General features: G+C 38.6%; 1 protein-coding gene across 3 annotated transcripts in view; it reads right to left on the minus strand.

Annotated features, from left to right (window-relative positions):
• RELN (reelin) overlaps window positions 1-16,472 on the minus strand; it is a 521,226-nt gene that overhangs the window by 85,919 nt on the left and 418,835 nt on the right. For all 3 annotated transcript variants that reach the window (XM_003268163.3, XM_030826362.1, XM_030826363.1), the window contains exons 31-38: window positions 15,444-15,520; window positions 9,588-9,746; window positions 9,211-9,399; window positions 8,251-8,524; window positions 4,818-4,958; window positions 4,537-4,714; window positions 990-1,074; window positions 17-199 (exon numbers count right to left, since the gene is read on the minus strand). In XM_003268163.3, coding sequence (XP_003268211.1) covers window positions 17-199; window positions 990-1,074; window positions 4,537-4,714; window positions 4,818-4,958; window positions 8,251-8,524; window positions 9,211-9,399; window positions 9,588-9,746; window positions 15,444-15,520 — 1,286 coding nt within the window. The remainder of the gene's footprint in view (window positions 1-16; window positions 200-989; window positions 1,075-4,536; window positions 4,715-4,817; window positions 4,959-8,250; window positions 8,525-9,210; window positions 9,400-9,587; window positions 9,747-15,443; window positions 15,521-16,472) is intronic.

Raw genomic sequence — 16,472 nt, forward strand, 5'->3', positions numbered from 1 at the left:
ACACATGCATTTTTACCGTTATTATAAGGTTGCCAGAGTCTGAATCTTGTAGCATTGGTTTGGGCAGTGTATGGCAAGGGAACATTGATAAAAAGTATATTGGTTGTTTGAGGAAAGTAAAATTCATCCATCAGGTGCCAAGTGATTCCTCCATTGATGGAGAATTGTAATAGAATAGAGTGAGATCTCTCTGGGGTACCTAGGAAGAAGATAACACAGGTATAAAACATACTGTGATAAAAATGGGGAAATGGTATGTTCTCAGCTGAATCTTTAGGCATCAATGCATAAGAGAACTTATGTTTACATGGAAGCTTTATAAAGCAACTTAAGGGGATGACGGGTTGGGCTTTCTGTATATCTCAAAATACACACCAAAGCTTGGATTTGCACACAATAATACCTCCCTTTCTCTCTCAGATGTGCACAGGTATCTTTCTGTATTTAGGAAACATTACATCAAAACATTTTGATTCTATAGGCATCACGATTTTACAAAGGGTCAAACATTTAAATCTCAGGATATAAAGAGAAAAACTATTTGAATATGCATTATATCTACAATCAATTAGTTCAAGAAAATTATTTAGTTAACATGAAAAGTCAGAATGACTAAGAATAGGCTTTTTTTGGATTCACATCTGTAAAAGAAAATCCACATTTTTCATAAGTTAAACATTTTAAAACTTAAATTTCTTTTAGTTAGAAAGTAGTGGTGGAAAGGCTCAGGGACAGGATGATAATTTTAACTACCATAGAACTAATATGATTACAGCTATATGAAATTATTTAAAATCAGTAATTTTCTTGCCCTTATATTAAGATAAACTTACATTAAAGAAAAATATTTGTAAACATTTATGTATACTAATTTATGTCAGGTCTTTCATATAACAAAACTTACGGGCCTTAAATCTGTGATTTCTTTGTGGAAAAGGAATTGTACAGGGGAGAATTCTCTTGAAGGAAAATAATAAATTCATACTTACCTTTTGCTATAAATCTAAGTGAAAACTGGACATACATTGTATTTGTACAATCTAGATCTCTTGAAATAAGCATCCTTAGTCCTTCCTGAAAATAAAAACATATACCTTAAGCAACTTTTTTTTACTTGCAAAATTGTATCCCTTTGATTTTATACATCTAACTTGCATTAGCTAAGTAATAAATACATATCATGATCAAGAAGCAAATTTTGCCTAGTTTAAAAGGAAAAATGGGATGATCCTTGTTTCCCCTCTCTTAATGGCTTTCATATCCTGTGCCTGAATGACACAGTTTCATTGTCTCAACTCTAAATCATACTTTTCTGTGACTCTTCTAAAAAGCGGTGCAAAAATGATAGCATTACATATCTACAGGCCTTTTTTAAAAATAGCCTCCTTTGATCACAGCATGTTATGAGAGGAGTAACGAGGAAGCAGATGGAAAATGTGCCAAGTGCTCCCGCTGGAAGATGGGAACTAATAGGTAACTTTCTCAGGGTTCCAAGGAGTCTTAGGAACTTACTACTCCTTTGCTCACTCTGACAGCTCCAGAGGCTCCCATTCAGGCTGACACAACAACACCCCCCAGTTGGTCAAGTTAAATAAGGCATAACTAAGGCAAGTCCTGATGGTCAGGCTGTACGCATTCATGCAGAGAAGTCAATGAACAAGGAAAGAGATCACATTAGCTTTCGTAATTTTTTCTGCTAATTTAACTATTTCTGGTTGCCTAGGATTGACAACTCGAAAGGTTCTTTTCTTCATGGGTACATAGGATTGCAGTGACAGCCAGTAAAACAGAATGTCACTATGCAAATAGCCTAAGGTCCAGACAGGTCTTTTAGTTTTTCAAGCTGCAACTACTGAATGACATGACTCTTTACGGATGTATGGCTGTGTGATAATAAGCAGACATTGTTAACTGATTTCTCATCAACTAACAAATGCTAAACGTAATTTTAGCTACAAGAGAACATTTTCCTCTTCTTCATCATATATATTATAGATCACATTCCTCAATAGCTGAAAAAATTTTAAGTAGAGCAAATTCCACAATTTGAGTGCCTATACATGCTGTGTGCTAAGACAGACATTTTACTCATTTAAAGCACCTAGCACTACTGAGAGAAAAATGTTATTCGCATGTTGCAGATAAGGAAACTAAAACTCAGATAGGGAAAGTAACTTTCTCAAGATTACATAGTTTATAAGTAGCGATGGTAGGATTTGAACCCAGATATGTCAGATTCTAAAACATCTATCCTTTATAAGATACCAGTGTTTTGTTTATTAAACTATCTTTTGGTTTGGGGAGAAAAATATCCAGATAATGCCAAATGTAGAATTTGAGAATTATTTGATATTGTAATGAAAACACAACTGCATTTAACCCATCTCATAACTTCACAAAGCATAGATTCATACTTCAGGACAGGTTGCCATGTAAAAGCCTTATATTTCTAGTCTTTGTTTTTTCTTTTATGCTTAGTAATTCACTGCTCTGCTCGGCCCATGATACCTAACCCATGAATCTTCTTCATTTCTTCATGTCTTAATGTCTTTACCCTCTTCCTTATACACTTGCATAAAGCCTTGGATTTTTTTTGTTTAAGAGACAGAGTCTTGCTCTGTTGCCCAGTGGCTATTTATAAATGTAATCACAGCTCACTAGAGACTCAAACTCCTGGCCTCCAGTGATCCTCCCACCTCAGCCCCCACTGTAGCTCGGACTAGAGGTGTGCACCACTGTGCCTGGCTAAGTGTTGGATTCTTTTAGAGCTCAATGCCATGTGGGAGTTGAGGTTGAGAGGAAAGTTCCCTTCTTCAGATTGTAATGAAAAAGCTTTGAGGTAGATAGTTGATAGATTCAAGTAATAAATATCCCTTGCTAACATCAAAATATAGAAATGTGATTACTCCTTCCCCTTGATTATGGAATGCAAGTATAAAATTGTTCCCATGGGTCAATACAAGTCACTCATGAAGGGACCTATTTTACACTGTATTTTGTAGGAGCAATTTTATTGAAAGTGGGCATGATTTGTAATCTGAGAGTATCTTTCTTTTATATTTGCAATATTTGTTTATAGGTTAGCATTTTGTATTATATTTATACAGCAGAACTGTCAAACTCTGCTGCCACATATATTCTAGTTCACACACACATGTTTCTTTTCTCATCCTTTTTCAGGTTCAGTGATCCATTTGTGCTAAATGTGAGAAATTCTTTTGCAACAAACAAGCTATTTTAATAGTAGATAGTATTCCTGAATCTATAAACATTAAAAAGAGACTATCATATCCTTTTTCATGAAAGAATGACTTTCTAGGTCAAACTGCAACCTACTGAATGGCACATGCTGAGTCCTCTCTACATCTTGCAGAGCTGATAGATAATATGTCTAACACATATAATGCTTGGCTGCTCTTGCATTTGGATGGCTAAAGGGAAAATATAAAACACTATGCATCTTTCTTGTTTAGAGGATCAAAAGACTAGGTTAATTCTACTGCTTGAAAATTTATCAGATAAAGATCTTTCAATCATAAAAAGTTATAGGACTTCTGCTTTTTAGTCTTGTCAACTGGTTCAAATGGGTCAGATGTGAGCTAGTGGTAATGAGAACTAACATCTTAGATAAGACAAAACAAAACAAACCCCGCTGCTCCCAAAACCAGGAGTTTCCACTCTGAAATGTTCTACCTCAATTTCTTCAGTCCCTCAAAACTCTCAGGGACTTGTAAATCTCTCTCAGGCCCTATGCATTTCTTTCTTTCTCATCCAAAACTTGAGAAGAATTTGGATTCAAACAAGGATGATAACTGGCATCTATTAACTATAATTGAAAAAGTTCCAGGGTATCTAATTTTCTAGGTGTTAGATGTTAATCATTAGGGCTGTACAGAAACCCATGCAGGTTTTTGTCAAAGATTTCATTTGCACACCTAGGTTAGTCAATTTCCCCATGCTGAGAGAGATTGGATGTGGCATGTATTCACATATGAAGATGTGCCAGCTTAGCAGAGTTTCACACAATTGCTTAACATCTCTCTAACCAGACATCTCGGTTGAAATACAAAAAGATATTAACAATGTTTGAGAATGCTGTTTTACTTGACTTAAATATTTGATTTTCTTAAAGTCACCAAATGGTTCTATTGGCAGAAAAAAAAAAGAAAAGGAAAACTAAAGACCGTTCATAAAGTCATTTAGAAAATATTCCAAGTTAAATATTTAGTAACATAAAATCTTAGATTATGGAAATTTACATTCTAAAAACTATACACATGTAAATTTATGTATATAATTCCAGCAGGAAGTAAGGAAAGTCTGATCACCAAAGCAGAGGGAAAATTTTACGCCCAACTGATCATGAAAAAATGATTGCACTCAGAAGAGGAAACATGGTTTGGGCTACAAGTCAAAAACTATGTATTAAATATTTTGTCATTTAAAGAGATTCAGAAATGCATTTGTGTTGAACAGTGACTGAAGAAGACAATGTTAGTAGTAATGTTGGGAAGGAGAATCTTATCTGTATCTGACCCCTTTAAAAATTAGAGATGTTCCAGATTTGATGGTTTCACCATTCAGATTCCCCCTCTCTGCACCATACACTTCAGGCCAAAGGTCAGGATGTAAGTTCCCATTGAAATCGTCTTTAAGAATCGAGGGCAGAGGAACAACAGGAACACAAAAGGGTCCACCAAAGCCCCGGTCACACCTAAGAAAGAGAGGGAGTGGAGAAAAGACATTTGTCATGTGTTCAACGAGCCATATTTATTTTTGTGTTGCAAAGAAAGAAACTGCCAGTTGTATTAACTTACACACAGCGTCCAGCATCGCAAATCCCTCGTCCTGAGCACATCCAAGGGCACCCTGAGGCCAGTACGACATTATCAATCGCCCAGGAATCAGCCCCCACAGTGTAGTTGGCCTGAATCCATCTGAACCGGGTCCTGGGAGAACTAACCAAAGAAAACACACCATTGGTTTGACAAGCAACCTTGAAAGCACAAGGACATTTATTTTAATTCCCTTTTCTCTTTAAAGTGCCTTCCCCCAGGGTCCAGTTCTCTCTTCCTTGACGCACTTTATTTTCCTACTAAGTAGTAGGAAATGCTGTTTTCTCTTGACTCATAAACAGGAGAGTAGAAAACATGTTATTTAAATACTTCACTATTTTTTTCATGTAAGATTCTACAAACACATGGGAAATGGAAAAGTTATTTTGAACTATCCACTTGTTTTGTTTTTGAAATACATGCAGAATTTTAGTTTTTGCTTTCAGACTGCTACTGCTATTCAGTACTGGGAGGGATTGAAGGTGATAAACATGAGGAAAAGTTGGAGTCTTACAAAGTTCTGGCAGTGAGGTCTCTGTTTTACTGTCCCGGAATGGTTTCTTAGAGTAAATGGAAGCCCTTGATATTTCTGCACTCTACTTTGGTTCTCGAGGTTCTGGCCTTCTAAAGCTGAGGTCTAGAATGATGTGATGCATTCTCATATTTTCTATTTATTTGCAATCTGTTATTTGGAGTATCTTGGGTCACAAGACTGCTTTATCCAGAAATAGATGCAGACCTACCAAACAACAGTAACAGCCCCTCACTTAGGAAGAGTTTGCATAGAAGTGTGTTTGTCTGTTATGTGGAATGTGGAACACAGTCTACTTGAAGTAGAATTTCAGCAGCACCATTCTAAGTAGTATTGTTTCTCCTACACAAGTTCTCCCTGGATGTGACACAGCTGTCGGCATGGTGGCTTTGACATGGAAACCTAATCACAGCACCACTGTTTAACACCCTTCAGTGGTTCCCCAACACATGCACTGTCAAGACCAAACTACTCAGGATGACATACATGGCTCCTCCATTGTCTGTCCTCTTTCCTGGCTCCAGACCTTCTACTTCTTACCTCACAATTATATTCTGGCAACACTGAATCCTTGAATTTCCCCATCCACTCATGCTTTTTGTTCTGGCTTATGCCAGCACAAATGCCCTCTCGCTCCCCTCTTCTCCTGGATAAGCCCTACTCAGAGTCAGCTGAGACACCAAATCCTTCAGAAAGCTCCCTCCAGTTCTCCCCAAATGAGTTAGGTAGTATCCTCCTGTGTTTCAATACTGTCTCCGAGTACTTCCTCTAGTATCATCTTATAGCATAAATAGCTGCTTAGAGGTTTGTTATCCTAAATACAGTGATGTGCTGCGTAATGACGTTTCTGTCAATGATGGACTGCATTTATGACAATTGTCTCATAAGATTATAACGGAGCTGAAAAAAAATTCCTATTGCTAATTGACATCTTGATGATTCTGACCTTGTGTATGCCAAGGCTAATAATGTGTGTTTTTGTGTCTAAGTCTTTAAGAAAGAAGTTTTAAAAGTTAAAGTTCTCAAAATATTAAAAGCTTATAAAGATAGAAAGAAAACATTTTTGTACAGCTGTACAATGTGCTTGTGTTTTAAGCTAAGTGTTATCACAAGAGTCCAAAAGCTTAAAAAAAGTTTATAAAATGGAAAAGTTATAGTAAGGTGAATTTATTATTGAAGAAAGAAAAATATTCTTTTTTAAAATTTAGTGGTGCCTAAGTGCATAGCGTTTATGAAGTCTATAGAAGTGTACAGTAATATTCTAGGCCTTCACATTCACTCACCACTCACTCACCCACTCACCCAGAGCAACTTCCAGTTCTGTAAGCTCTGTTTATGGGAAGTGCCCTATACAAGTGTACCATTTTTAAATCTTTTATACCATATTTTTATTGTACCTTTCCCATGTTTAGATATGTTTAGATATACAAATACTTGGAATTATGTTACAATTGCTTACAGTATTTAGTATAACAATACGCTGTATAGCTTTGTAGCTGAGGAGCAATAGGCTATATCATACAGCATAGGTGTGTAATGGGCTAAACCATGAAGGTTTATGTGAGTTCACTCTATGATGTTCACCCAACAATGGAATTGCCTATCAGTGCATTTCTTAGATGTATCACCATCGTTAAGTGATGCATGACTTTAACGCATTTGGATCCTGGCATCAACTTATTCATTTAGTACCAGAGTGCTTAAAACACAGTAGATATTCAATAACTGTTTGATGAATTTTAAAAAAATGAATAAATAAGCTACAAGTAAGCACTGTTTAAAGCTTTAGCAGTCATAAGAAACTATTTTAGGCTAAATACTAAAATGTTTTGGCTTCCTGAATTTTCCCTTGCCACTTGGTTGTACATGTCTGGATTAGGTTTGAACCAGGAAAACAGAAACCACTATAAACACTTAACACAGAAAGAAATTAGTGCAAGGAAATGGATGTATAGCAAGTGGCAGAGCAGAGAAGCCAGTAGAAGCAGTGAGGAAACCAGAGTTTAGCAAAGTCAGGAAGCCACTTACTGTGAGTCTGAGACTGGAGGGACACAGGGAAGAAGTGTTGTTGCTGGTGCCCAGGGACCAGGGTCACCTGGAGGGCCACCCAGGGGAGCTAGAGCCACAGAAGTTGGCCAAGATGCACTTGAGGCAGAAAGAAGGGGGAGGAACATCCTGATTTATCTCTTATTTCTCCCCTCCATTCTCTTGCCAGTGTCTGACAGATGTAGGAGGCTGGGAAATGCAGCCTGCCATTGAGAACAGAGCACAGGAACGGAAAGGCAAGGATGTCGGGGGAGCAGTCACAGGAGGTACAGCCTCTAACCAGTCACCATAGTACCCGTTAGTTCCTAGAAATATCCTCCAATGATCCAAATGCCTACACCACAAAAGTGGAAGCCTGCTGTAAGTCAGTACAACTCTTGAATGTGATCTGAAATGCTGGGGAGGGGAAGACAGACGCAAAACAATATGAGCATTCCAAAGGAACCAACCTTTGGTTCATATTGTGGTACTGAGATGAAAAAAAAACTAAGGGTACTCTCCAATATGTGGTAATTTCACATACTGCTTTGTGTGAATAAGTATCAGTCTGGTTTATAGGCAGAGACTTATTTTTACAACAGTTTAAAAATGGAATCTGGTGGGCAGCCTTTATGTTGGCAAAGAACAGAAAAGTTCAGCCTCGTAAAACTTTTGGTGCTCTCTAGCCACATTTAAAACTTGCAACCCAAAGCACCTTGCACTTTTTTTTTCTTCCTGGCACTTCCATGCATAATTATCATGAAAGAATAATAGAATCCCCAGGCTGAATCACAATTATTTTCAAATTAAGTGACAGGCACCCAAAGTTCTGACATGTAGCCAAATGACAATTCTCACATGGTGGAGAGTGGAAGGTAGACAGTGATCCGCTTCCAATTCTGGAATCTTTCCGAGGTGTAAATTGAACTTTCCGTGTAGTGCAGACAGCCAATGGTTGGAGGAACACACTCTTCAGTGACAAGATGCCAGTCCTTGCCATTGTTCAGAGAATACTGGAGCTGTACACTGTGGGAGTTGCTAAAGGGCTTGCTACAGCCCATGCTCATTTCAAACTGCAAAAAGGTAGATGCTGACACATGAAAATCCCAGGTCTCAGCATAACGAGGTTTTCCTGAAAAAAAAAAAAAAAAGTGTAATGGTAGCATGTATGTGTGCCATTTTCTTATTTGGTGTTTATGTTTATAATAAACATCTCCAACAGCAAACAAAAATCATGGCCTATCTTTAGTGCCCCATATGTGCTTTGACTTTTCTTCTTATATTTTCTGTTTTTATTTGGTTACCATAGATTTGGAAATATGGAAGGCTGCTAATTTGAAAAGCATTACCACCTTGGAAAGGGCTAACATAGTATCTTTAAAATACTGATACATTACAGTTGTACATATTTTGGGGGTTACATGTGATATTTTGATACATTTATACAATATGTAATGATCAAATCAGGGTAATTGGGATATCTATCACTTCAAACATCTATCTTTTTTTAAACACAGAGTCTTTAGTCTACAAGTTATGAAACATAGGAATGTCTGCTCATAGATTTTTTTTGCTCTTCTTTTAAGAAACCTTACTCATATCATTCATGTTCTGTGAAAGACAGTTCCAACAAAAACTGTCACTAGGATCACCAACTTGTTTTAGGACAATAAAACTTCTTTTTTTTTCCCTGAGAGCCACCCTCAGCATGGGTAGTTAGGCACACAGTTTTGCATTAGAAAGTTTCCTCCTGAGTTTTAGTTAATTTAGTCCTCTAGTTAATCAGATATTTTCCCTTTATCTGGTGATAATATATACCTATGTTTTCAGTGAATATCAGAGCAGTATCCATAGAGAGACAGTCAATATCAACTTGACCTCCTTGGATTCGATACCAGTTGGCTTGCAAATCTATAGAGCCATCAAATTTATCTTGAAATCCAGTTTGAGAGCTGTCATTCATTCCTATAAGAACATCATCCAAAGCCCATTGGGCTGAATGCTTCCCTGCAATCAGATGAATAAAGGCGGTTAGAGAAGGTTTGTTACATAGCAATATGAATATCTTTATGACTGTGATTTTAAATCAAATTGTCTAGAAATTGACAGCAAATTAAGAAACATACTGTACAAGGTGGGTATGGATACTGCATGACCTAAAAGCTACCAGAAAGCTGGAGTGAGCAGTAATTTACCATGTTGCGGTTGCCACCATCGAAATGCCGTTGCAGGTGTTTTCGCCTCCTGTGGCAGGTCAATGGAAATGATCTGTGGTTCCAGGAAGGACATGAAGTCCAACTCTCGAAGCAAATGCCAGAGTATCCCATTGTCATTTGAATACTGGACAATAAGCCCTGAGTTAAAAGACATAAATCCAGTTACTTGGACACTTTCCTAGAGGGGAAGGAACAGTATTTCTTACATGGTGAGACTGCGGCAACCTCAAATTGTGTCTCCTAGAATGAGGGCACATTTGTATAACTTCCAAGAAATGAATTAGTGGACCCGAAGGCTCGTCAATTTTTTGACAGTTTCTAATGCACTGACTCCCAGGAAATGAAGGAAAAAATACATAATCTCTTATAAGACTACTCAGCTTTGTATGAGTGATGAGTAAGTTGGTAAGGGGAACATAAAAACCTGCGTCAGATCATGTATTTGAATTTTAGATTCTGTTCTGAACATTACAAAGTCTCATATCATTATTATATATTCAGAAGAAATATCTCAATCTCCCTGGCAAAAAATCAAGTAGCTCTTTGCTGCTGACGCACTAGGCAGTAAGCACTGCCTGGTCTGAAATTCTATTAAGCAGAAAGATCCTTTTACTCGCACTTCACACTTTGTCAGATCTCAGTCAGTGAAGCCTAAGTGAAACCAAATTATTAAGTGGCAAAGCAGAAAGGCTCACGCTTCTCCAACGTTAGTCTGACTTTTTTTCTCTGTGTCACCTTTTCCCCTTTGCTTGTCCCATTCATCCACGCCCCTCCACTGTCACTAGGGTGAAATGATCCAGGGAACTGCACATTAAAGTGTAAGGGACCTCATGTCCCTTCTAAAAGAGGGTGCAGAGAAAGCGCAATGTTGAATGAAAGGAAAAAGTTGCTAAGGATGAAACTGTGGGAATCAATTATGTACGTGTGTGTGTATAACTAGGTATAAATCAGTGCCTGTGTTAAGAATAAGACTGTGCCAGCCTTTATACCCGCTTCTTTGGTGGTGGGGGGTAGAGTGGTAGAGGGTATTGATCTAATTGCCTATTCCATAATTTTCCTAAGACTGGCGCTGCATATTCATAATTACGACTAGGGATACTGAACTACTTTTTGAGTATTCATAGATGTTATGATCAGTAAAGTTGTTATTTTTACTTTATTATATATATAATATATATATATTTTTTTTAATTGAGACAGGGTCTCACTCTGTCACCATGCTGGAGTGCAGTGGCACGATTACAGCTCACTGCAACCTTTGCCTCCCCGGGCTCAAGTGATCCTCCAACCTTTGCCCCCCAAGTAGCTGGGACTATAGGTGTGTGCCACCTCGCTTGGCTAATTTTTGTACTTTTTGTAAAGACGGGGTTTTGCCATGTTGCTCAGGCTGGTCTCAAACTCCTGGGCTCAAGCGATCTGCCTGCCTCAGCCTCCCAAAGTGCTGAGATTAAAGGCGTGAGCCATTGCACTCAGCAAATTCTAACTCTTTTGGAAAATTATAAATTTTTTTGCTATACACAACCTTTCTGTTTCCCTATTCTTGACTAACTAGAACTTCTCAACCCTTTATCACATTGGATAATTATTTTAGTTTCAAAAATATTACAATAAAGTGTAATGCTAAAAGAAGGCTGTTTGTGGCTAATTGCACATGGAATTATTATTATTATTATTTTTTTTGAGATGGAGTCTCGCTCTGTTGCCCAGGCTGAAGTGCAGTGGTGGAATCTTGGCTCACTGCAAGCTCCGCCTCCCGGGCTCACGCCATTCTCCTGCCTCAGCCTCTCTGAGTAGCTGGGACTACAGGCACCCGCCACCACGCCCGGCTAATTTTTTGTATTTTTAGTAGAGACGGGGTTTCACCGTGGTCTCGATCTCCTGACCTCGTGATCCACCTGCCTCGGCCTCCCAAAGTGCTGGGATTACAAGCGTGAGCCACCGCGCCCGGCCTGCACATGGAATTATTGTCACTACATCTGACAAAGGATGATGCCAGGAACAAAAATGACAAATATGCTAAAATTAGAAATCTCAAGAGAATCAAATCTACTGTATTTAAAATAAAAGACCTAATCAGACTGAATGAGAGGATGAAAATATGTTCAAATAACAGAACTCTTTGGTGGAGATAGCATGCTATATACAGGTGTGGGGATGAGGGTTACAGCTTCTGTTGAATAAGATGAGACCCATGTGTTGGGAAAGGGACAGTCACACCAAAGTTCATGAAGAAAATGGAAGCAAGGCTGTTTCTTGTCTGTATTCTAGTCAAGGTGAGGAATGTGTGGCATAAGCTCTAGTCTCCAAACTCTGATGTTGCTTAAGACATGTCCTATGGGCTTTTTAGTGTGATATTGGATGTCTGAGGGTGCAGACACTTCAAAATTCAGGTTTTCTTGTGGCTACTAATTTGTATTAATATGGTTTACATTTAATAAGATGAGAGAGAGACTGAGATTGAGATAACTCAGTTATTTTGAGGTGACCTAATCAGAAGGTAGATAATACTAGAAATGAAGCATCATGAGATAAACTGTCACTGGCTGGTCCTTTCTAGTGCCTTTGACTCAAAGTATGGTCTGAGACCAGCACCTGCATCACCTTGGAACAGGTTTTATAACCTGTGATGGTTTAAAAAATATGTCCACACATTCTTTGACACTCCTCCCTCCAAAAAGTGGAGCTTAATTCTCCTCCCTCTGAGTGTGCATAGTTTTAGTAACTTGCTTCTAATGAATAGAATATGGTGGAAGTAATGGTGTGTAACTTTGGAAACAGTCATAAAAGACATTGCATTTATTCCTTGCTCCCTCTCAGATCTCTTGCTCTGGGGAAAGCCAGCCTACATTTAGTAAGGACATTTAAGCAGCCTATGGACAGGTCTACAGAGTGAGAAACTAAAACCTCTTGCCAACAGCAGAGAAGAACTAAAGGCTTTTGCCAACAGCCATGTAAGTGAGCCATCTTGGAAGCAGATCACCTGGCCCTGGCTAAGTCTTCCAGTGACTGCACCCCTCCTGGCTTTTGTCTTGACTGCAACCTCACCAGAGACCCTGGGCCAGAACCATTTAGCTAAGCTGCTCCAAAATTCCTGACTCACAGAAACTGTAAGATAACAAATATTTGATGTCTTAAGCTACTTAGTTGTGGAATAATTTGTTATGTAGCATACCACTCCAATCCTACTAAATCTAAATTTGCATTTTAATAAGACTCCCAAATGATTCAGGTGAATATTAAATTATAAGAAACATAGCTCAGGAGGTACATACTTCATTTGGTTTCTGTCTTCGTCCTCATTAGCTTTTTAAGGAGTGTCAAATATACCTTCAGGCAGTAACAAGGTCTGTAGAGATGAAGGTCCCAATTCCAAAGGACAAAGAAGGAGAGCCTCTCAGATAAGAATGAGAGGGTCGAGGAATGCAAGAAAGGGAAACAGCAATATACATATCTCATATCACTTGCTGAACCTCATTAGCCATGTCATCTAACACACTGTACATCTGAATAAACCAGGCCCTTTAACTCATCTACCAAGGTTTAAGGCATGTGAAACACTTCTCTCTTTAAACAGCAGCTCCATCTGCGTTATGCCCAGTCTTACTGAAAACAGCATAATTTTGATTTTAATTCCAAATATGTAAATTGATGCTTCAGCTTGAGTAAGTAAAGAATCTCTGCTTTCATCACTGGAAGAGATTTGTTCAAGGATTTAAGCAGATTTACATTTTAACAACCAGTTTTCAATAAAAGGCTAAGAAATGCCTGTGGGATGTGAATTACACGGCCGACACTGAGTTTATGAAAGTGGCTCAAGACTAGTTGAGAAAAAGTTGCTTGTTACTAAAAGGATCCTCAGGGAAATCTGCATCGCAGGGCAGAAAATAGCACTTGTAAACAGAAGTTCAATAGAGAGCAAAGACTCCTGTCTATTATATGATAAGCAGATGCTTTCTATTCTACCTTGCTCAGGATTTATTTTTTTAGGTCATACACAAATAAGGGTATGGATTTGTAATTTTCAGAAGGGTTATGCACAAAAATGTCCTTTAAATTTCAGTGTATCAAATGTCACTTCATTGGTTAGTCCCTACCCAGACTATTTTTGAATCTAAATCAGCACCTCCCACTGCATAAATTTACTTTCCACCTCATCAGCCTATTTGTTTCCATCTAGCCCTTACAATCTAACATTTTCTTGCTTATTTCTTTTCTTGGTTGCTTACTATCTGAGTCTTCTCACTAGAATGTAAGTTCCCTTGAGGGCAGGGATTTACCCTTAGGTGGTCATTAGTGCCCCACTGGTTCTTCACTCTCTAGCGCATAGTAGGTTTACACTTCTTTTCCCTTCACCACACTTTCTTTCCCTCTGTCACATGGCTGGCAACATCCAGAATCTACGCGGCAGCCACCTTATTATTCTGAGTGCTGGAATGAGGACCTCAGATGACCCATGAAGAAAATGTAGCACAGGGGAGAAATCATTTTATTTTAGCCCACTGATATTTAGAGGTTTATTTATTATTGCAGCATAACCTACCTCATGACGAGGGACATATCTGTCTTTTGGTGATATTGTATAAACAAAAGCACCTAGAACAATGTCTGGCTTAGAACAGATTCTTAATCAATATTAATTGAAGAGATTAGGGAATGCAAAAATGGTCTATAAAAGCTTCTATACTGCATCAGTAAATAGATGACTTGGATAATTACTAAAGTACTGAGATAGTCAGAAAAAGTTATTAAACCTTTCAGTTAGTGATAATATGGCCAAGGAAATGGAGAGCTGATGAACACAGCTGTTGGTAGCTCTACTGACTAATAGGTACTGTTTAAGCCAATGTGTTTTACACAGTCATACTGAGATATTAACAAACTTAGAAGGTGCAAACTCTTTACATGTTGCTGAGACCACGGTTTGGAGGAAGACGCATCTGAGAAACCTGTGAATTTTGTGTGAGGAGTCAGTTCACATTCAAGGTCCCCTAAGGAACTATACCATATCTGTAGAGCTCCCAGAGGCCACCCATGCTTCAAGCCTTTTGCATTTCTTTCAGAACTGAATCATTTGAGGCAGAAGATGATATGAGTGCCTAGGGAGGGAGGAGTTCAGTGCAAGGAGAGAAGCGGTATAGTATGATGGTTATGGCATACATTCTGGAGCCAGTGTGAGTGGTTTGAATCCCTGCTCATCCACTTATTTAGTGCATGATCATGGGCAGGTTACTTGACCTTTCGGTGCCTCAGTTTCTACATCTGCAAAATAGAACTAATTATATTACTTACAGCAAAAGGGTATGCTGGAAATAAAATGAATTAACACCAGTAAAACACGTGGAATAGTGTCTTGCATGTAGTAAGTCTCAGTAAAAGATAACATTTATTATTGCCAAGAACTGCTCCTCCTACACAAGGATTCCAGTCTGCCCAGAATATAAGTTTATGGGCCAAAGTAGACTTTGATCTGCATTCAGTAATGCCCTATGCAAACAAGTCTCTAGCTTCCATGCTATATGTAAGAGTCTCTGCTATTGTTTTGGGATTTTTTTTTGTGCCTCCCTGCAGATAGTATAAAGGAATAGGGTTCCCTAAAACAAATGGCACTTTGATTCTGCCTACACCCAGAGCAGACATGATATATTTCAGGCCTAAAGATCTGTATAAGAAATCTTAGAGATCATGGCTCTGTGCGGCCACCGATTCTACAAAGCAGAAGAGAAGGAAAGATTCAGGGTAATGTATCAGTTTTCAAAATCCTGGCCAAACTTTGGGAGGAAAAAGGACTAATCTGCCAATAGTAACTGTAATTTCCATGGAAATATAGCAGCTTACCTTCATTTCTAGTTCTTGGTTTGATGCAGGTAATGCCTGAAGTTTTGCTTCCAATTTGTATATAAAATTGAACAAGTCTGGGGAATAAAAACTTTAGTTTACTTACAAACAAGAGTTCAGAAGAGCTGTAACCATTTGCATTTTGACACATTAGAAAAAAAAACCTCCTGTATTTATTAGGTACTACTTCCAAACTCAAAGGGCATATGAGAAGCAGAAAATACATAAATTATAGTAAGTTAATTCTGTTACCATTTAGAAAAAGTTAATAAATATGACTATTCATTTTTTTTTTTTTTTGAGACGGAGTCTCACTCTGTCGCCCAGGCTGGAGTGCAGTGATGCAATCTCGACTCACTGCAAGCTCCGCCTCCCAGGTTCATGCCATTCTCCTGCCTCAGCCTCCCGAGTAGCTGGGACTACAGGCGCACGCCACCACGCCTGGCTAATTTCTTTTTGTATTTTTAGTAGAGACGGGGCTAACATGGTGAAACCCCGTCTCTACTAAAAATACAGTCTGTTATAATTTAATGGAATTACTAAAATGGAAATTCCTTAAATCTAGTTAACACTATCCTTGGAAACCAAGATGAAGATTTTTTTTTTATTATACTTTAGTTTCGGGGATACATGTGCAGAACGTGCAGGTTTGTTACATAGGTACACACATGCCATGGTGGTTTGCTGCACCCATCAACCCGTCATCTATGTTGGGCATTTGTTGCCCAGGCTGGAATGCAGTGGCGCAATCTTGACTCACTTCAACCTCTGCCTCTTGGGCCCAAGCGATCCTCCTGCCTCAGCCTCCTGAGTAGCTGGAACTACAGGCATGCGCTACCATACCTGGCTAATTTTTCCATTTTCAGTAGAGACAGGGTTTTGCCATGTTGGCCAGGAGCTAGTCTTGAATTCCTGACCTCAAGTGATCCACCTGCCTCAGTCTCCCAAAGCGCTGGGATTACAGGTGTGAGCCACCGCATCCAGCCAAGATGAGGAAACATCTAACTTAAGAAGTTGAATACCATATTT

Source organism: Nomascus leucogenys, chromosome 13 (genome assembly GCF_006542625.1).
Source record: "Nomascus leucogenys isolate Asia chromosome 13, Asia_NLE_v1, whole genome shotgun sequence".
Classification (NCBI taxonomy): domain Eukaryota; kingdom Metazoa; phylum Chordata; class Mammalia; order Primates; family Hylobatidae; genus Nomascus; species Nomascus leucogenys.